Source organism: Symphalangus syndactylus, chromosome 18 (genome assembly GCF_028878055.3).
Source record: "Symphalangus syndactylus isolate Jambi chromosome 18, NHGRI_mSymSyn1-v2.1_pri, whole genome shotgun sequence".
Taxonomy (NCBI): Eukaryota; Metazoa; Chordata; class Mammalia; order Primates; family Hylobatidae; genus Symphalangus; species Symphalangus syndactylus.
This window is the reverse complement of record NC_072440.2, coordinates 43,620,019-43,641,615: the sequence shown is the minus strand read 5'-3', so window position 1 is coordinate 43,641,615 and position 21,597 is coordinate 43,620,019. Positions and strand designations below refer to the sequence as shown.

General features: G+C 41.6%; 1 protein-coding gene and 1 pseudogene across 1 annotated transcript in view; one reads left to right on the top strand and one right to left on the bottom strand.

Annotated features, from left to right (window-relative positions):
* Positions 1 to 21,597, bottom strand: part of ANKRD55 (ankyrin repeat domain 55) — a 135,529-nt gene that overhangs the window by 27,039 nt on the left and 86,893 nt on the right. The window contains exons 6-7 of the mRNA XM_055252872.2: positions 20,096 to 20,224; positions 753 to 937 (exon numbers count right to left, since the gene is read on the bottom strand). Of these exons, the coding sequence (XP_055108847.2) occupies positions 753 to 937; positions 20,096 to 20,224 (314 nt within the window). The remainder of the gene's footprint in view (positions 1 to 752; positions 938 to 20,095; positions 20,225 to 21,597) is intronic.
* LOC129467953 (large ribosomal subunit protein uL22-like) lies at positions 13,308 to 13,867 on the top strand (annotated as a pseudogene).

The following is a 21,597-nucleotide window of genomic DNA, read 5'->3' as shown; positions in this document are numbered from 1 at the left end:
TAATTATCAGGAAGGGGCTAATTTTGCACTTCAATACAAGAGGATAAAGAAACCAGAGTGCTCAAGTCTATACCTACTTTCGATAGTCTTGTTTGTTGTTACATTTTTCTTACGTTTCCATTGACTCAGTGCCTAACCAAAACAGTTTAGATAAGCAGGGCATTATAGGTGAAAAGCTGCAAGTTTGAAAGACAGGGGTACGAATCTTCATTTAGTATCTAACTAGCTCTGACAGAAGTCTTTTTACCTTTTTGGACTCGGCTTCCTTTTTCAGACAATACATCTTTGACGATCGAAAACAACAACAAACCGATAAAGTTCCTTGTAGTTCTAAGAGCCCAATAGTCCAGAATACAAAGTCTCTATTATGTTCTTCTCTGGATAAAAGAACTTGTGGACTTTATAACATGATCCAAGAATGAAGAAAAAAAAAAAACCAAAACCTACCTTTAGGAACAAAAAGGGCACATAGCAGGAAGCTGAAATACAGAACGCCTTCGGAGAATACAGAGAACATTTAGCAAAAAGTGGAAAATCTGACAACACTGTACAGTCACAGTCTTCCTCTCCATAACAATAATTTTTTCTCCTCTCACTAAAATAGAGCAATTTTTATTGTCACAAGCACATGTGTATTACTGGCAATAAGGATATAGCTGTATCGGACACCTCCTTAAACATCTTCTTTATTTTAAGATGCAGTTGGGGGAAATGACTAGGAGTTCCCAGCACTTTCTGGTTGCCATGGATACCTGTCATCCACGTCCAGAGCCTGCAGGTTACACTCAGGGACTCTTGCCAGCTCATGAATAATATCGCTGAAGCCCGCTGCTGCTGCGATGTGTACACATGTCTTCCCACTCTCATCATCATAGTTGATTATGGTCGGCCCCTGGTGATGGCTCAGAATGACGGAGCACAGAATCCTATTTCCACTCTGGAAAAGAGAGTCAAAGAAAGCCCATTATGTACGATCCAGTGTTCTTCTCTGTCTAGGCATGTTAAGATAAAAATACAAAAGAAAAAAAGGAAAAAAAAAAGAAAGAAAGAAGATGAAAATAGAAAAGGAAATGGGAAAAAAAGAATAAAAATACATTCTATCTAAGCTCTCCAAAAAATGTCCACTTGTCTCAAGTCACTGCAGAGATTTTTGTCTTCTGCAGGAGCTAAATTGTCTTCCATAACTAGTGAATGAAGGATGGATTGAAATTAAATACAGGTGCAATGGACTGACATCAGAGCTAGAGTGATGGATGGGCCACCTAGACGACAACTTGCTCATTAGGTCTGATCATTTGTGTCCCCATTTGCTGTAGAGGCTGACCACCAAGAGACTGACAGAGTTCATCTTAATGTTCAAGAAGTGACTATGATGAGTACTGATTGGTGGCGCAATGATGCAGGAAAACAGCTTGTTTCTGGGTAGGGCCAAGGAGCAGGGGGCTGAGAATTTGTCCCAGGGAGCCTGGGAAGCAGAACTGTCTGAGCAGAGGCTACAATCTTGTATCAGACTTCGTTTACAAAAACAACTAAAAGATAAAGTGAGAATTTCCAGATGGGGACCACAGAACAGTATGCCTTAAGCACAGGGTCCCATCTGAGTAGCAGACCCTCTATGGCTGCACTGGTTACATAACCATAAAGTAATCGCTGGCTACAGACTTTTTCTTTCCCTTCCTATCATCTTCCCTTTTTCGTCTTCTTCCTCCCTCCATCTTTCCTTTGTCTAACAATGATTTTAAATAACTTTGACCAATTGTTTATATTCTATGGCATGCCTGTCCTTAGAAGTCAACTAAAGCTTACTTAGGTGAGTTAGAAGTCACCTAAAGCTTACTTAGGTGAGTTAGAAGTCACCTAAAGCTTAGGTGAGCACACCTAAGCTTTCATGCCTTTATCAAATTTTCTATGTTTGTTTCACTTCATGCTAGTTAGACATATATCAAAGGAGTCTGAAATACATTTTACATAGTCAAGAGACACTTTTCTTTAAAAGCAGTAGCCATTCAATAAGGAAAATAGAAGCAAAAAGAGTGTCAGCACAACAATTCTTTTTTGTTTACAATTTCCTGGAAGAGTAAAGGAATTCAAGCTGTCAAGGTGGTTCAAAGGCCAAAACACCCTGTTCGTAGTTTCCACTCTTGGTAGAAGAAGCATTAAGTGCAGATGGAGAAAACAAAACCCCACACTCGTACTCTCTTCCTTTCACCTCCCTCGCCCCTGGGGTGAAGTCATTTTGGAAGTGGTAAACTGAAATAGAGGCTGCTGCTTCTGGGATCCTGCCAGCCAGTCCCAGGCAGCAGGTCTCTTGGCAGCTGGGGTACTCTCGACAGCCCCTCTGGATAAGTAAAGACAGACTCCACACCTCTACTCTTTTCTTCCAAAATATCTTTTGTCCTAAATTCTCCAAACAATTCCTTTGCCTCTATACCTGAATCTCACTTATAGCGCCATTGTTTGTATTTTACTTTTCTTTTTAAGAAGATCCTCCCAGGAAGAATGGCGACAGCTGTGTTTACTGTGTGATCGTCCGGGCCTGGCACCTTTCTTTTTTTTTTTTTTTTTTGAGAAGGTGTCTCGCTCTGTCACCCAGGCTGGAGTGCAATGGCGCCATCTCGGCTCACTGCAAGTTCCGCCTCCCAGGTTCACGCCATTCTCCTGCCTCAGCCTCTCCGAGTAGCTGGGACTACAGGCGCCCGCCACCACGCCTGGCTAATTTTTTTCTTTTTGTATTTTTAGTAGAGACGGGGTTTCACCGTGGTCTCGATCTCCTGACCTCGTGATCCGCCCACCTCGGCCTCCCAAAGTGCTGGGATTATAAGCGTGAGCCACCGCGCCCGGCCCAGGCCTGGCACCTTTCTAAGCCATTTCATGTACTAACTCATGAACAACAATCCCACAAGGTTGGTACTATTATTGTCCTCATATTGTACAGGAGAAAATGAAGGCATAAGAGATTAAGAAATTTGCCCTCTGTCACAGCTAAGAATGAGCAGATCCAGAATTGACTGTGGAGGCGTTGGACTTCACCACTATACTATTCTGTCTGTGATTAAAAAGAGTGGTCTATTAATTTGATCCTGCATGTGAATGTTCATACTGGAGGAACTAAAGTGAAAACTGTTTAGACCTACATCAGTACCAGTGATGTGTGCCTCGCCAACTGAGACCTCCTTTACAGTTAATCTTTGGGTACTTCAAGAGTTTCTCCTAGTAAGGTTTCCATGGTGCACCCTCAGGAGAATTTCAGGGAGCCTTAGAAAACACTAGTTTGTAAGTCAAGGCCCTGGATCACTTGTCTCCTGGTGACAGAATTCCCTTCTTAACAATCTAGACTGTGTGTCAGCCAAAAATGTGCTTAGACTTGGGAGGTAGGGAAAGTCACAGAGACCAGAAGACACTAGACAAGAAGAAATGGGCTGTGGTCCAGGTGGGTCCTTAGGAAGAATGGATAGTAGGTTTACACTGGGTAGAAATGTTATTAAATAGGGAAAGGAACAATATTGTACATATCCTATTCTTAAGGAGCTCTAGAATTCTACACTGAGCTGCCAGATGATGATTGTGAGTTTGTTTTTGTTGTATTTATTTGGTTTTGTTCGTGAGTAATCCATAACATTGCCTTCATGTATTCTGAAAATGATTGGGAACTGAGTCCTGGTCGTTTTCTCTTTACCTGTCATGAATGGGGAGAGTTGGGGAAGCCTGACTCATAAGAAGCCTTGCCAAGAAGAAAGTCGAGTTAATGTGTAATAATTTTGCTACGGGCAGATTGATAAAACAACAGCAACAATAAGATCTCAATATCCTAACCGTAGACATTCTAGGTGACCTTCAAAGGAGTCCAGTGGGCGATTTAGGACTAGTTGCTTATTTGTTAACATATGTCTAACGAATATGTTCTATGGTGGCTTCTTGGCAGGAACTCCAATCTCCTGCCTTCTCTTGAACACTGGGATGTGTTTGCATTGCTTGTCTTGTGATGGTGACCATATAAAGCAGAGGCCAGTGCTTTAGCCTCGGTGTTGCAGCCGCTTATCCCTCCTAAAAAGCTGGGAGGTTTTGTGATGTGAGAAGATGATCCTGGCTCATCGGTTGGAGCCAGACATGTTAGACTAGAATGGAGACAAAAGGAACATCTAGAGTCTATGCCATGTGAATGTTTGAGGGTTGAGGGTCTAGGGCTAACTAGAGAAAGAAACGTGCTCAATATCCCTGGCTTAGAATCTGGACTGCCTTCATGGTTAGCCCCTTTGGACCAAGCTTTTAGTTGGCCTGGACTCCACAGGCTGCCAAGCCCAAAAGCCTGGGGCTGCCTCTTCTGGAGAGAAAGCAGAGGATAGAAATAGTGGGAGAGGGTGAGGTATGGTGACCCTCTGCTGCTGAACTACTTCATTTCTTTTTTTTTTTTTTTGAGACAAAGTCTCACTCTGTCACCCAGGCTGGAGTGCAATGGAATGACCTCGGCTCACTGCAACCTCTACTTCCCGGGTTCAAGTGATTCTCCTATTTCAGCCTCCCAAGTAGCTGGGATTACACGCATGCACCACCACGCCTGGCTAATTTTTTATATTTTTGGGAGAGATGGGGTTTCACCATGTTGGCCAGGCCGGTCTCAACCTCCTGATCTCAAGTGATCCACCCACCTCAGCCTCCCAAAGTGCTGGGATTACAGGTGTGAGCCACCGTGCCCCACCCAAACTACTTCGTTTCATAGAGGTGCTAATGCTTAATGGGGGAAAATGTTTTTCATGCTTTGATGTATAGAAAGGGTCTGGCTTGGGCTTCTAGCTGTCTGGCAAGATGAAGTCTCCAGGATATCTGTGTGTTGTCCTTACTAAGCCTATGCCTAAGAATCTTTCTGCTGAAATGAAGCTTAGCAAAGAATAATTCTCAACAAATATTTTCCGAGCAATAAATAAATAAATAAATAAATAAATAAATAAGTGAAATAGACCTTACAAACTATGGCAAAGCCAAACAGGTTGGATTTTACCCATCCTTTTTGGCTTCTTCTCTCTCTTCTCCTCATTATCTTCCTCCATTCTCTACCTTTTCTCTTCTTTCTCTACTTGTTTTTACTCCTGGGCAAGTCCCTGTTTTCCCTCATTCTACCCACTCCCTTTCTCTCTACAATTAGGCACTGAGGACCTGACATGTGAAAGCCACTTTAACTTAGGTTACCCTTTGAAGCTCCAGCTTCCCAAACAGGTCAGAGTATTTGCTCCCAGGGTAATGGAGGCTAATTTCCTAAATTTGACTTTCTCATTTTTTACTCTGGACTTAGGCAGCTTGATGGTTGTCCTTTTATCAAGTACTGGAAGCCATGTGGCCTGAGTTCCTGCCCGGGTGCTGGATGCACTTAGGCAAATGCTAAGCTTTTGTACTAGTTTCCCCACCTAGGAACTGCAGGAATGGACTAAATGACCTGTGGTCTCCTCCAGCTCTATGCTTCTTTCACCTTATGAGCTGGATCCACTGATATACAGCATTTATAATTATACATTGGCATTTTGAATATATTGAGAGTTGAAATATATTCATGGGACTTTGACATAGTTCAAACAGTTGACCACAGATCAACTGTGAGTGTGTGTGAGTGTGTGTATAATTCCTTGCCCACATAACCACATATTGAAAAAACATGAAATAATCATTTTATATTAGTGCAATTATTTTCTTTCTAACCTTCCTTGAAAAGTATGCTGCTGAAGAAGATTCCAAGTAAAACACATTTTCTAGTAAGTTGGGGAGGGAGCTAGTAGTGAAATTTGAGGGATGGTAGATGCTTGCCCCTCTTACTGACCCGCCGTAATGCCTAGAATTCATATTGCTAGAAACACTCCTAGTATTAAGGCATTGTACTCCTACAAGGCTTGGTTAAGGTGCCAGTGTTATTCCAGAACTCTTCTTAGATCCATAAGAGAAGTGGGGTCACAAGGCAAGCAAGCTGCTGCCCCCAAATTGGAGAGACAGACAGACAGGCAGTTACAGGGACTCACAACATACTAGAGCAGAAACCTCTGAGGGAATCATTGCTACCTCTGCAGGGTAGAAAAATCCAAACTATAGTTAATGAATTGTCAAAGGCTTAGTGTGGACAAATCTGAGAGTACAAATTCAGTAATCCAGTTACACTGGGTATGGGGTGCCATGCTTTTGTGAGTTTTACTTCCAGCAGCTCAACCGGCTTCTCACAGTATATAGCAGAGAAAAATTCCCATGGGCTTCTGGCAGGAGGAGGGGAAAAGGAACCTTTTTGAAATATACCAGAATACTCTGTTCTTCTTAATAAAGTCTGTCCTCAGGAGAAACTAGTTAACCAGAGCCTAACCTACTGAGGTTTTATCAGAGCCTAACTGACCTTAGGGAAGGAAAGTGCTCAACTCCATCTAGCTCTAGCTTTCCACATGGGAGCAGAACAATACCCAACTCCAGCCCACTGTAGCTATCCTGCCCCACCTAAGAAGGGGAAAAAACATCCTGAGAATCACTTGGAATATTCACATTCCAGAGGCATAGGTTCACTAAAAGACAGGGACCAAATCATAGGACCATATAGTACATTTCTCTTCCCCCCATACTTCACCATTACATTACTAAAGTGCTATTTACAGGAGTTCCTCTTACCCACTACATCATGTCTGGCTATCGAGAAAAAATTATAAAGCATGCCAAAAGGTGAACAACACAATATCTACAGAGCAAGCATCAGTTCCAGACATGGCAGGGATATGGGAATTATCAGATCAATAATTTAAAGCAACTGTGATTAATGTGCTAAGGGCTGTAAATGGATAAAGTGGACAACATGTCAGAACAGATGGGCAATGTAAGCAGGAAGATGGAGATCCTAAGAAAGAACCAATAATAAATGCTGGAGATAAAAAACACTGTAATGGAAATGACGAATGCCTTTGATGAGCTTATCAGTAGACTGGACACAGCTGAGGGAAGAGTCTCTGCGCTTGAGAAGATCTCAATGTAAACCTCCAAAACTGGAAAACAAAAAGAAAAAAGACTGAAAAAAACAGAACAGAATATTCACAGACTGTGAGAGAATAGCAAAAGGTGTAACATACAGGCAATAGGAATACCAGAAGGAGAAGAGAAAAAGGAACAGGATAAATATTTGAAACAATAATAACAACTGAGAATTTTACCAAAAAAATTGTTAGACACAAAAGCTCAGAGAACACCAAGCAGGATAAATGCCAAAAACAACAACAAAAACAACAAAACAAACAACAAACCCTATGCCTAGGCATATTATTTTCCAATTACAGAAAATCAAAGATAAAGAAAAAGTCCTGAAAGAAGCCAGAGGAAAAGAACACCTTACCTATAGAGGAGCAAAGAGAAGGATTACCTCTGATTTCTCAGAAACCATACAAGCAAGAAGAGACTGGAGTGAAATACTTAAAGAGTTGAGAAAAGCCTCCCATCAACAAGAATTCTGTACCTTATGAAACTGTCCTTCAAAAGTGAAGGAGAAATAAATGCTTTCTTAGATAAACAAAAATTGAGGGAATTTGTTACTGGTAGACCTGCATTGCACTAGATGTTAAAAGTAGTTTCTTGCCGGGTGAGGTGGCTCATGCCTGTAATCCCAGCATTTTGGGAGGCTGAGGCGGGTGGATCACCTGAGATCAGGGGTTCGAGACCAGCCTGATCAACATGGAGAAACCCCGTCTCTGCTAAAAATACAAAAATTAGCCGGGTGTGGTGGTGCATGTTTGCAATCCCAGCTACTCGGGAGGCTGAGACAGGAGAATCGCTTGAACCCGGGAGGCAGAGGTTGCAGTGAGCTGAGATCACGCCATTGCACTCCAGCCTGGGCAGCAGAGCAAGATGCCATCTCAAAAAAAAAAAAAAAAGTAGTTTCTTAGAAGAGAAGAAAAATGATATAGGCCAGAAACTGATTTACATAAAGAAAAGAAGAATGTTGAAGAAGGAGTAAGTGAAGGTAAAATAAAAACTTTTATTTTTTTATTGTTAATTAACCTAGGAGATAATAGTTTTTCAAAATACTAATAGCTACAATGTATACTCATGCATCTATCTTTATATCTATATACATATGTATAAGCTTATGTATGCTTATATATAAGTAAAATGAAGGACAGCAATCATACTAGGGACAGGTGGAAGGAATTAGGATCATTTTATTATTATAAAGTATTCACACTACCCATGAAGTGGTATAGTGTTATTTTGAAGTGGATTTCGATTAGTCGTAAACATATTTGGTATACTCTAGGGCAATCACTAAAAAAGTAAAAAAGGAAGTATAACTAATATGCTAAGAAAACAGAGTAAATGGAATAATACAAAATGCTAATTAAAACCACAAAAGGTGGAAAAAGAGTAGAAGATAAAAATAGGAACAAAGAATAAGGGCATGGGCAGATCTCAAGGTCAGGAGATCAAGACCATCCTGGCTAACACGGTGAAACCCTGTCTCTACTTAAAATACAAAAAAAAAAAATTAGCCGGGTGTGGTGGGGGGCACCTGTAGTCCCAGCTACTCAGGAGGCTGAGGCAGGAGAATGGCATGAACCCAAGAGGCAGAGCTTGCAGTGAGCAGAGATCGCGCCACTGCACTCCAGCCTGGGCGACAGAGTGAGACTCTGTCTCAAAAAAAAAAAAAAAAGAGTAAGGTCAGCAAATAGAAAACAGTCACAAATATGATCGATGTCACTCTAACTATATGAATAATCACTTTGAACATCAATGGTCTAAATGTATCAATCAAAAGACAGAGATTGTCAGGGTGGATAGAAAAATAAGACTCAATTATATGTTGTCTATAAGAAACCCACTTTAAATATAATGACACATATAGGTTAAAAGTAAATGAATGGTGAAAGATTTACCATGAAAACACTAACCAAAAGAAAGCAGGAGTAGCTATATATTATAATTCTAGACAGAGCAGTCTACAAAACAAAGAAAGTTGTTAGGGATAAAGAAGGGTATTACATAATGATGAAGAGGTCAGTTCTCCGAGAAGACATAACGATCCTTATGTACCCAACAACACAGCCTCAGAATATGCGAGGCAAAACCTGATAAAGCTGCAAGAAGAAAGAGATGAGTCTGCTTTATAGTTGAAGACTTCAACATCCCTCTATCAGAAATGGACAGATCCAGAAAGCAGAAAATCAGTAGGAATATAGTTGAACTTAAAAATACAATTAATTGGCTGGGCACGATGGCTCACGCCTGTAATCCCAGCACTTTGGGAGGCTGAGGCGGGTGGATCATGAGGTCGGGAGTTCGAGACCAGCCTGGCCAACATGGTGAAACCCCATCTCTACTAAAAATACAAAAATTAGCTGGGCATGGTGGTGTGTGCCTGTAATCCCAGCTACTGGGGAGACTGAGGTAGGAGAATGGCTTGAACCTAGGAGGCGGAGGTTGTAGTGAGCCGAGATTGTGCCACTGCACTCCAGCCTGGGTGACAGAGGAAGACTCTGTCTCAAAAGAAAAAAAATACAATTTATTAATTGGATACAATTTACGTCTACTGACTACTTCATCTAACAGCAAAATACACATTTTTAACAAGCTCACATGGGACCTTCACCAAGATAGACTACAGTCTAGGCCATAAAACAAACCTTAACAAAAGTGAAAGACTAGAAATCATACAATGCATGCTTTCAGACCATGGTAGCATTAAACTATAAATCAATAACAGAAAGACAACTGGAAAATTTCTGAACATGTGGAGATTAAACAACATAAGTAACACATGGTTCAAAAGAAGAAATCTCAAGATAAATTAACAAAATACTTTGAACAAAAGGAAGATAACATCAAAATTTGTGGGATGTAGCAAAAACAATTTCTCAGAAGAAAATTTACAGCATTGAATGTATATATTAAAAAAGAAGAAAGATCTAGGCTGGGCGCGGTGGCTCACGCCTGTAATCCCAGCACTTTGGGAGGCCGAGACGGGCGGATCACGAGGTCAGGAGATCAAGACCATCCTGGCTAACACGGTGAAACCCCGTCTCTACTAAAAATACAAAAAAATTAGCCGCGCGCGGTGGCAGGTGCCTGTAGTCCCAGCTACTCGGGAAGCTGAGGCAGGAGAATGGCGTGAACCCAGGAGGCGGAGCTTGCAGTGAGCCAAGGTAGCACCACTGCACTCCAGCCTGGGTGACAGAGCGAGACTCCGTCTCAAAAAAAAAAAAAAAAAAAGAAGAAAGATCTAGAATCAACTATATAAGCTTACATCTTAGGAAGCTAGAAAAAGAAGAGCAAATTAAATCCAAAGTAAGCAGAAGAAAAGAAAAAATAAAAATTAGAGAAGAAATCAATGAAGTAGAAAACAGAAAATCAATAGGGAAAAATCAATGAAACCAAAAGCTGATTCTTAGAAAAGATTAATAAAAGTGATAAGCCTCTAGCCAGGCTAGAAAAAAATAGCGGGACACAAATTACTTAATATCAGAAATGATAAAAGGTACTTCACTACAGATCCCATGGACATTAAAAGAATAATGAAGAAATACTTTAAACAACTCTATTTTCACAACTTGATAGCATATTTGAAATGGACCAATTCCTTAAAAGACACAATCTACCAAAACACACACAAGGAGAAATAGATAATCTGAATACGTTTATGTCTATTAAAGAAACTGAATAGGCTGGACGCAGTGGCTCACGCCTGTTATCCCAGCACTTTGGGAGGCTGAGGCAGGTGGATTACCTGAGGTCAGGAGTTCGAGACCAGCCTGGCCAACATGGCGAAACCTGGTGTCTACTGAAAATACAAAAAATTAGCCTGGCGTGGTGGCAGGCGCCTGTAATCCCAGCTACTTGGGAAGCTGGGGCAAGAGAATTGCTTGACCCCAGGAGGTGGAGGTTGCAGTGAGCCGAGATCGCGTCATTGCACTCCAGCCTGGGCGACAGAGTGAGAGACTCTGTCTCAAAAAAAAAAAAAAAAAGACAGAAATTGAATAAATAATTAATAACCTTCTAAAATGGAAATATGAGGCTCAGATGTATTCACTGGTAAATTCTACCAAACATTCAAGAAAAAAATAACGGTTTTTTAATAATCTATTTCAGAAGATAGAAGCATAGGGAACTTCCTAACTTGTTCTATCAGTCAGTATCACCCTAATACAAAACAAAACCAAGACATTATGAGAAAAGAAAACTATAGACCAATAACTTTCATAAAGATAGATGTAAATGTCCTCCACAACATATTAGTGAATAGAATCTAGCAACATAAAAAAAAAATAATACATCATGGTTAAGTAGGATTTATCCAAGGTATGCAAGTGTAGCTCAACATTTTCAAATCAATTAATGTAATCAACCACATCAGCAGGCTAAAGAAGAAGAATCACATGGTTGTATCAATAGATACAGAAAAAGCATTTGAGAAAATCCACCACTTATTCATAATAAAAACTCTCAGTAAACTAGGAATAGAGAAGAACTCCCTAAACTTGATAAAGAGCATCTATAGAAAACCTATAGCTAACATCATACTTCAAGGTGAAAAATGAGAAGCTTTCCAACTAAGATCAGGAAGAAGATAAAGATGTCTCCTCTCACAACTTTCCTTCCTTCCTTCCTTCCTTCCTTCCTTCCTTCCTTCCTTCCTTCCTCCCTTCCTTCTCTTTCTTTCCTTTCTTTCTCTTTCTTTCTCCTTCCTTCCTTCCTTCCTTCCTTCCTTCCTTCCTTCCTTCCACAGGGTCTCACTCTGTTGCTCAGGCTGGAGTGCAGTGGTACGATCTTGGCTCGCTGTGACCTCTGCCTCCCAGGTTCAAGTGATTCTCCTGCCTCAGCCTCCCATGTAGCTGGGACTACAGGCATGTGCCACCACACCCAGCTAGTTTTTGTATTTTTAGTACAGGCAGGTTTTTGCCATTTGGCCAGGCTGGTCTTGAACTCCTGGCCTCAAGCAATCCACCTGCATCGGCCTCCCAAAGTGCTGGGATTACAGGCATGAGCCACTGTACCCGGTTCCACAACCTCTTTTCAATATTATACTCAAAGTTCTAGTTAATGCAATAAGACAAGAACAGGAAATAAAAAGAATGCTGATTGGGAAGGAAGAAATAAAACAGTCTGTTTTCAGATCACATGACTATCTATGTATAAAATCTGAAAGAATAGACAAAAATAGCTCTGAAACTAAGAAGCAATTATAGCAATATTTCAGGATACAGGCTAATATACAAAAGTTGATCATTTTTCTATATACTAGCAATGAACAAATGTAATTTGAAATTAAAAATACAATACCATTTACATTAGCACCCCTCCCCAAATTAAATACTTAGGTACAAATCTAACAAAATGTGATACAAGAGCTATATGAAAAAATCTACAAAAGTATGATGAAAAACCTCAAAGAACTAAATAAATGGAGACCTTCATATGGTAAGGGTAAGAACAACATAAAACTTATAAAAATAAATAAATAAATGGATATTGCATGTTCATGGTTAAGAAGACTTAAAATTGTTATCAGTTCTTCAAAATTTGATCTATAGATTCAATATAGTCCCTATCAAAATACCAGAAACTTATCTTGTAGATATCAACAAACTGATTCTACAGTTTATATGGAGAGGGAAAAGACATGGAATAGTCAACAAGACAGTGGAGAAGAACAAAGTTAGGTGACTGACACTACTCAACTTTAAGACTTACTACAAAGCTACAGTAATCAAGATAGTGTGATATTGGCAAAATAATAGACAAGTAAGTCAATGCAACAGAATGGACAGCCAAGAAATAGACCCACATAATGAACTGATATTTGACAGAAGAGTAAAAGCAATACAATAAAGAAGAGGTAGTTGTTTCACCAAATGGTGCTGAAACAACTGGACATCTTCATGCAAAAAAATAAACCTAGACACAGACCTCATACCTTTCACAAAATTGACTCAAAACTGATCACAGACCTAAATGTAAAACCTAAAATTAGGCTGGGCGAGGCGGCTTGTACCTGTAATCCCAGCATTTTGGGAGGCTAGGGTGGGAGGATTGTTTGAGTCCCGGAGTTCAAGACCAGCCTAGGCAACATGGTGAAACCTCATCTCCAAAAAAAATACAAAAAATTACCGAGGCACTGTGGCATGTGCCTGTAGTCCCAGGTACTCAAGAGGCTGAAGTGGAAGGATTACTTGAGCCCAGGAGGTCCAGGCTGCAGTGAGCCGTGATTATGTCACTGCACTCCAGCCTGGATGAGACAGAGTGAATTCTAAAATTATATAAGAATTCCAGGAGATGCTCTTTCCCTAAGTGGCCTCAGTTAATCTGTGAAAATGGTTTGCTATTCACTTGACCCAGAGAGCCCCACAAAATCATGCAAATCAAGAGGTTCAAGTCTTCGTGTTCACTTTACGAACACTTGTGAAACTGCCCAGGCCATCAGGGTAGGCATATATGAAAAGCCACAAAGTATCTGAAAGATGTCACTTTACAGAAACAGTGTGTACCATTCTGACGTTACAATGGTGGAGTTGGCAAGTGTGCCCAGGCCAAGCAGTGGGGCTGGATACAAGGTTGGTGGCCCAAAAAGAGTGCTGAATTTTTGCTGCACATGCTTAAAAATGCAGAGAGTAATGCTGAACTTATGGGTTTCGATGTAGATTATCTGATCATTGAGCATATCCACGTGAACAAAGCACCTAAGATGCGCCACTGGACCTACAGAGCTCATGGTTGGATTAACCCATACGTGAGCTCTCCCTGCCACACTGAGATGATCCTTACTGAAAAGGAACAAAATGTTCCTAAACCAGAAGAGGAGATTGCCCAGAAGAAAAAGATATCCCAGAAGAAACTGAAGAAACAAAAACTTATGGCATGAGAGTAAATTCAGCATTAAAATAAATGCAATTAAAAGTAAAATTAAAAAAAGAATTCCAGGAGATGACAGGAGCAAAATTGAGATGACCTCAGGTTTGGTGATGACTTTTAGATACTGAAATAATAATCCATGGAAGAAAAAATTGATAACCTAGATTTCATTAAAATCAAAAACTTCTCTGTGAAGGACACTGCCAAAAGAATAACAAGTTAAGCTCCAACCTAGAAGAAAATATTTGCAAAAGATGTATCTAATAAAAGACTATTGCCAAAATATGCAAAGAACTCCTAAAACTCAACAGTAAGAAAACAAACAATGATTTTTAAATGGGGCAAAGATCTTTATAGATAGCTCACAAAGAAAATTTGCAGATGACTAATAAGCCCATGAAAAGATGCACCACATCATATGCCAACAGAAAAACACAAACTAAAACAACCATGAGATACCACAGTGCATTGATTAGGAAGGCTAAAATCCAGAACACTGACAATACCAAATGCTGGTGAGCATAATGAACAACAGGAACTCTCATTCACTGCTGGTGGAAATGCAAAATGGTACAGCCACTTTTGAAGACAGTTTGGTGGTTTCTTTTTTTTTTTTTTGAGACAGAGTCTCACCCTGTTGCCCAGGTTGGAGAGCAATGGCGCAATCTTGGCTCACTGCAACCTCTGCCTCCCAGGTTCAAACGATTCTCCTGCCTCAGCCTCCCGAGTAGCTGGGATTACAGGCACCTACCACCATGCCCAGCTAATTTTTGTATTTTTAGTAGAGACAGGGATTCACCATGTTGGTCATGCTGGTCTCAAACTCCTGACCTCGTGATCCGCCCGCCTCCGCCTCACAAAGTGCTGGGATTAAGGTGTGAGCCAACCCGCCCAGTCATTTTGGTAGTTTCTTACAAAACTAAACATACCCTTACCATAGATCCAGCAATTGTGCTCCTTGATATTTACCCAAAGGAACTGAAAGCTTATGTTTACACAAAAAGCTGCACACAGATGTTTATAGTGGTTTTATTCACAATTGGCAAAGCTGGGAAGCAACCAAGATGTCCTTGCATAGGTGAATGGATAAATAAACCTTGGTATATTCACGTAATGGAATATTAATCAGTGCTAAAAAGAAATGAGCTACTAAGCCATGAAAAGACGTGGAGGAAATGTAAATGCATATTACTAGACAATTTGAAAAAGCTACATAAAGTACAATTCCAACTATATGACATTCTGGAAAAGGCAAAACTATGGAGACAGTAAAAAGATCAGTGGTTGCTAGGGATTAGGGTAAGGGTGGAAAGAATAGGGGGAGCTCAGAGGATTTTTAGGGCAATGAAGGTATTCTGCATGATACTTTAATGATGGATATATGTCATTATACCTCTGTCCAATTCCACAGAATGTACAATATCAAGAGTGAAGCTTATGGTAAACTATGGACTTTGGGCATTGATGACCTGTCAGTGTAGGCTATCAGTTGTAACAAATGTACCACTGTAATGGGAGATGTTGGTAACGGGGGAGGCAATTTATTGTCAGTGGGGCGGGGGGCAGAAGATATTAATAGGTGACGTATTTCTGCAATTTTCCTCTCAATTTTATTGGGAACTTAAAACTGCTCTAGAAAACTAAAATCTTTACATGAAATGTTTTTTTCCACAGAGAGAAAGAACCCAATAAGCCATTAACCCCATTGGCTTGAGATGAGTAAATTTATTGGAGTGAATTCAGTGAACACCTCTTTAGGGACCTACGGTTCACAAAGCTCTGTTCTGGGTGTTGAGACATTTGGATGAATAAGGCACGTTGCCCTTAGGTCCACAGTCTAGAAGGGAAGACACAGGCACCTCACCAATTTTAACAAAGTCCTAGAAGTAACATGGAGGGAAGAATTTGGAAAGGGAGCTCAACAAAGAAAGTGACACTTAGTTGGGAGTTCACCTTCCATTGAGAAATAAGAAAGAATAAGCAGATATTCTGTAGGCAGAAGGAATGATGCAAGGAGTGCAAGAAGAAAGAAGTATTTTACCCAAATGGAAGAGCATGACAGTGGGGGAGAGAGAAGGAATCTTTATGATGTATTGTGAGGATTATTAGTAGTCCAGTGTGATTACAGCCAAGATTACGTAAGCTTGAGAGGAAAGGTCAGGGGTGGGGAACCAAGGACCAACAGTGACCATAATTGTTTTGGTATAATAATAGCTATGTTGGTACATGTCTTTGTGATTTGTTGGAAGAGCTCTGTAAGAATAGATTGGAAGGCAAAGTGTGGTGGCTCATGCCTGTAATCCCAACACTTGGGAGGCCTGGGTGGGAGGATCTCTTGAGTCCAGGAGTTCAAGACCAGCATAGGCAACATGGTGAGACTTTGTCTCTACTTAAAAAAAAATTAGCCAGGCATGGTGGTGTGTGCCTGTAGTCCCAGCTACTAGGGAGGCTGAGTGGTAGAATTGCTTGAGCCCAGGATTAAACTTAGTTTACCTAGTAGGCCTACTGTTTCAAATCTTTACTGCTTTGTTTATTTTGGTGAAATACAAAGGCCTTATTATTTCAATGAACTACAGTTTTAAATGTGATCTCATTATATGGTCCAAGAGAAAAGCAGGAAATTCAGAAAAAGGAATAAATGACAACGGGAAATACACTCATTCATATGGAAAAACTCTAAAATGAGCACAATGCTAGCCCTGTGTTATAAGTGAAAAATAAGTCTAAAGAAGGCAAGTGTAATAATGATTTCAGCTGACATTTGGAATTACCCTCAGTCTTTGCAGTGTAAATGGCAGAGTACACCACTTCTGAATTTTATTGCTAACCATAGGGAAGGAGAATGCACAATTTCTCCAGAGCCGGGGTTCTTAGCCTTTTGTGGGTAGTCACTGTTCCTCATTGAGGAGGTCAAGAAAGTTGTGGACTCCTTCCTCAGAAAAATGAATGCAAACATGCTCACACACCATATATACAGTATTACATACAATTGTAGGGGTTCTAGAGGGACCTATCTTTTTAATCTTTTTACCTCCAATGCAAGACACATAGTGGATGCTCAAGAAGTATTTATTTAGTGATTGAGTAAATAAATCAACAAGGCATTATGCTTATACAATCATGGTTAAAATGCAAACATCTCCAATAGTAGGTAAAGTATTAGCACCCATTAATATGAATTCATTTATCATCGTGCTTCTAAACCCTAGCTGCATATTACAGTCTTCTATGGAAAGGAGGGAGCTTTAAATCATGTATGTGTGGCTGGGCGTGGTGGCTCACGCCAGTAATCCCAGAACTTTGGAGGCTGAGGCGGGTGAATCAGCTGAGGTCAGGAGTTCGAGACCACTCTGACCCACGTGGTGAAACCCCATTATCTACTAAAAATACAAAAATTAGGCAGTCGTGGTGGTGCGTGCCTGTAATTCCAGCAACTTAGGAGCCTGAGGCAGGAGAATTGCTTGAACCCGGGAGGCGGAGGTTGCACTGAGCCAAGATCGCACCATTGAACTCCAACCTGGGCAATAGAGTAAGACTCCATCTCAAAAAAATATATCTATATATATATATGTGTGTGTGTGTGTGTGTGTACATGCACGCACACACAGTTTTTTTTTTTTTATAGACATGGAGTCTTGCTATATTGCCCAGGTTAGTCTTGAACTCCTGGCCTCAAGTGATCCTCCTGCCTCGGATTCCCAAAGTGGTAAGATTATAGCCACAGCTCCCAGCCAATACAAATATATTTTTTTATGAGCCCAGGGTCTCATTGCGTTACACAGCTTGGTCTCAAACTCCTGGGCTCAGGTGATCCTCCTGCCTCAGTCTCCCAAGTAGCTGGGATTATAGGCACATGCCATTATGCCCAGCTCCAGTTTTGAAAAATATTGATGGCTGGGCCCCACCCCAGAACAACTGAATGAAAATCTAAGAGGTGAAGCCTGGACATGAGTATTGTTTAAAAGCTCTTCAGATTATTCCATTGTGCAGACAGGGCTGAAATCAATGTAGTAGGTTAAAAGCTGTGACATTTAGTAGAGACAAAGAGTATGGGAGCTTTCAGATAGCTGAACATGTGGAGGTTTCTGGAGGGTGGCATGCCCAGAGAGGGCATGGAAGCTCCATGCCTGTTCCCCCATACCCTTGCCCTACCTGTCTCTTCATCTTCATCCTTTGCTATATAATTTATAACAAACTGGTAAACATAAAAAAAGAGAAAGAATATGAAGGCATGGGTATAATAACTAAGTTTCCATGGAGAAAATCAGGAACCCTAATAAAAATGACCATCTCGTCCAATTACATAGTACATTACATATCACTATCATATGCATGGTCTCATTCTGACACCAAAGATACCCTTATCAGTTAAGCCAAGCAAGTGTTGACTTGCCTTAGATCAAGCCCAAGTCTATTCATGCAAACTCAGATATTCAGAGTTGAGTAGGTTGTTCTTATGATTTTGCCAAAGTGCCTCTTAAAGGATAAGAACAGGGATTCCTGGCAGGGTACAGTGGCTCACGCCTGTAATCTCAGCACTTTGGGAGGCCGAGCGGGACGGATCACGAGGTCAGGAGTTCAAGACCAGCCTGGCCAACATGGTGAAAACCCATCTCTACTAAAAATACAAAAATTAGCTCGGCATGGTGGTGTGTGCCTATAATCCCAGCTACTCGGGAGGCTGAGGCAAGAGAATTGCTTGAACCAGGACCCGGGAGGCAGAGGTTGCAGTGAGCTGAGATCGCACCACTGCACTCTGGCCTGGGCTACAGAATGAGACTCCAAACAAAACAACAACAACAACAACAACAACAACAACAACAACAACAAAAACCCAGCGATTCCCACCCTGTGAGGGCCCAACGGGGGTCTGGGAATCTGTTGTTTTACAAGCATTGCTGGTGATTCCATTGCAAGGCCAGGTCTAAGACAGCAGCTCTACACTGGGGCTGGGATGGTGGAAGGGGGATGCATGTCAATCAGAATTACCTGAGGAGGTTTTTCAAAATGCACATGCATCCTGGATCTAGGGAATCAGAACGCAGTGGTGTTGAGGTGACTATATAGAAAATGCCTGCTTCTGGTGCCACTTTCATCTCAGCTGAGAACCAACACACGAGGAGCTTCCTGGGAGCCCAGCCATGTTCCTCTGTGGCCACTGCTACAGTGGTGACCCCTGACCAGCCAGAGGCCAGCCCCAGGGCATGGAGTCCTTGGCAGAGACTGGCAGCGATGGTGGCAGGGCAGGTGATTAGATACTGAAAGTATGTAGGAGGGTGCTATGGGCAGGTGGAGATGACAAAACAAGCCTTGCTCACGGCATAGCTTTGCGGAGAAACTGAAGCCAAGGTTGGAGGGATGAAAACAGAGCAGTTTCCAGATCACTTCTGTTTTCCCCTTACATCAGGCACACATGTCAATCCTGAAAGTCCCAGGTGCCCACTTCTGCTGTACTTGGCACATGGAAATGCTGACTGAAACCACAGTCAGGGCAGCAGAAACTATTCTCACAGGGTCCTGGCAGTAGCTCAGACAGGTGCCCTTTCTGGGCCAACAGAAATCAACTGTGAGGGTGTCTGTGCTGAAGACAGAGACGGGCTGGCAAGTTTATGCAAAGGATGCTCTCCTTGAAAAAGGAATAGGTAACTTTTAGTTAATCATTCCCCTTGAAAATAGAAAGCACTCTGTTACACATTAGTGATTATTATTCTTTCACCTTACTCTTGGTTTTGCCCTCTCTGGACAGTAGATTTCTTGAGCCTATTCTGATTTGTTTGGTTGTGTGTATTGACGGGGCCTTCCTTATGTGACAGTGATGCAGGGTCATGAGCCACTACTTTCACTGTTGGGTGTAGAATTCAGGATCACCTGAAGCGACTCTGCTGGGGAGGATTTGGAAGCAAGAAGAGAGTCAGAGAGTCATGGTTCAAAGACTTTGAAGGCATTTTCCCAGCAATTCTTTGAAGGTTTATTCTGGGACACAGTAAGCCCGTAGCAAGCAATGAGATGGAGAGAGAAAGAGAGAGAACGAGAGGGGTGTGTGTGTGTCTGTGTGTGACACCCAAGGCAGGCTCTGCTTGATATTTTATAACTGCTCCCCTTTGCATCTTGGCAGGGTTTCTTTTCAACAAGTGGTGGAGCTGAATGAAGAGCTGAAACCTCCATCTTTAAAGTTTGACCTACTCAGAAAATTGTTAACACTGCTTTCCACCATTTAAACCTGAGACCAGTCCACAGGTCAATTTCTCACCTGGACTGCCCAATGGAGAGCGGTTTTAAAGTCTTTATCCACAAGGGTGGGGTCTGCCCCCTTCTTCAGCAGCATTTGGGTGTGTTGAGGCTGGTTGTGGAAAGCCGCCCAGTGGAGTGGTGTCATTCCCTGCAAAACAACAGTCAGAGAGGACAGAGATGAGCACAGGCTCCCAGGAAGAAAACTGGAGCTCACACTTTCTCCCCAGGCCTGGGGGCCATCACCAGATGCATTGGTTATTTCCTGCTGGTTCATTCATTCATTCATTAATCCATTCATTCAATAGATGTTTATTGTGCATCTGCTTTGTGCCAGGCAAGCAGGTGTTCAGGATACAAAAGTTAATAAGATCAATAAGATCCTTACCCTCATGGAAATTGCTCTGTGGTAAAGGAAGACAGATATTAAATGCACAAAAACATGTCAAACAATCTTCCAGATTGATACATACTGTGAAGAATGCACATAGGATGCTGGTGAGAGAGTAACCAAGGGTGGAGGGACTGTTCTAAACAGGCCTCTGTGAGAAGAACTGGAGGAGGAGGACAGCCAACACCAAGCACAGAGGCAGAGAGTAAGTTAAAGGAAAGCCCCTGTGACTGGAGTGCAATCCCCCACCACCAGGGCAGGGGTGCTGTCTGTTTTCCTCTATCTCTAATGCCTAGGCGAGAGGCTGGAGAAATAGCTGTTGAATGAATGAATGAGGTAGGAGGGGAAGAGGGCAATGTGAAATGAGGTTGGAGAGAGAGGCAGGGGCTGATCCTGGGAGGGTGGGATGGGGGATAACTGTCTCTGCATAAGGCATTTGGATTGTATTCTAATTCAGTGGAGAGACAATGAAGAATTTTAAGCAGGTATTGGCATGATCAGATATACACTGTTTAGAAGAAATCACTGTGGCAGCTTGGAGAACAGAGCTGGATGAATGAATGGTGAATCCCAGCTTCTTTCAGAGTTCAGGGTCACATGGGTTAGGTATAATTTAACAGTAAGTGAGCTTATGCTGAGAAATGGTGGCCAAAAAGAGCCAGCGTTATTTGAGAGTATATATGATGAAAAGATTGGCTCTTCTCCTTGCTCACTCATCTCAATTCCATGAAATGTATCTAGAATGAATTGAAATGAAGATGCCTGATAAAGGGGGCAAAGGGCACAGGTAGCTTTGAAGACTGTGTTTCTATAATTATCTCTGCCGACAGCATAAAGCTAGGAGACAACGCCTTGGCTTTCTCTGTTCCTTCCAGGGTGAGCTGCATGGAGAAGATGGGCCTCAGCCTAGACAGGAGCACATTAATAATAGCCCAGAGCTAATATTTATTGATCTAGACACCTTTATGAGTTCTTTTATCTATTGTCTCACTTAATCCTCCAAACAACCTTCTGAAGTAAGTACTGTGGTGATGTCTCCTATATGTTCACCAAGCTGTTTCCTCTTCCCCTCGGGCACACAGTCAAACTACATTCCCCAGCCTCCTTGCAGAGAAGTGCAGCCACATGACTGA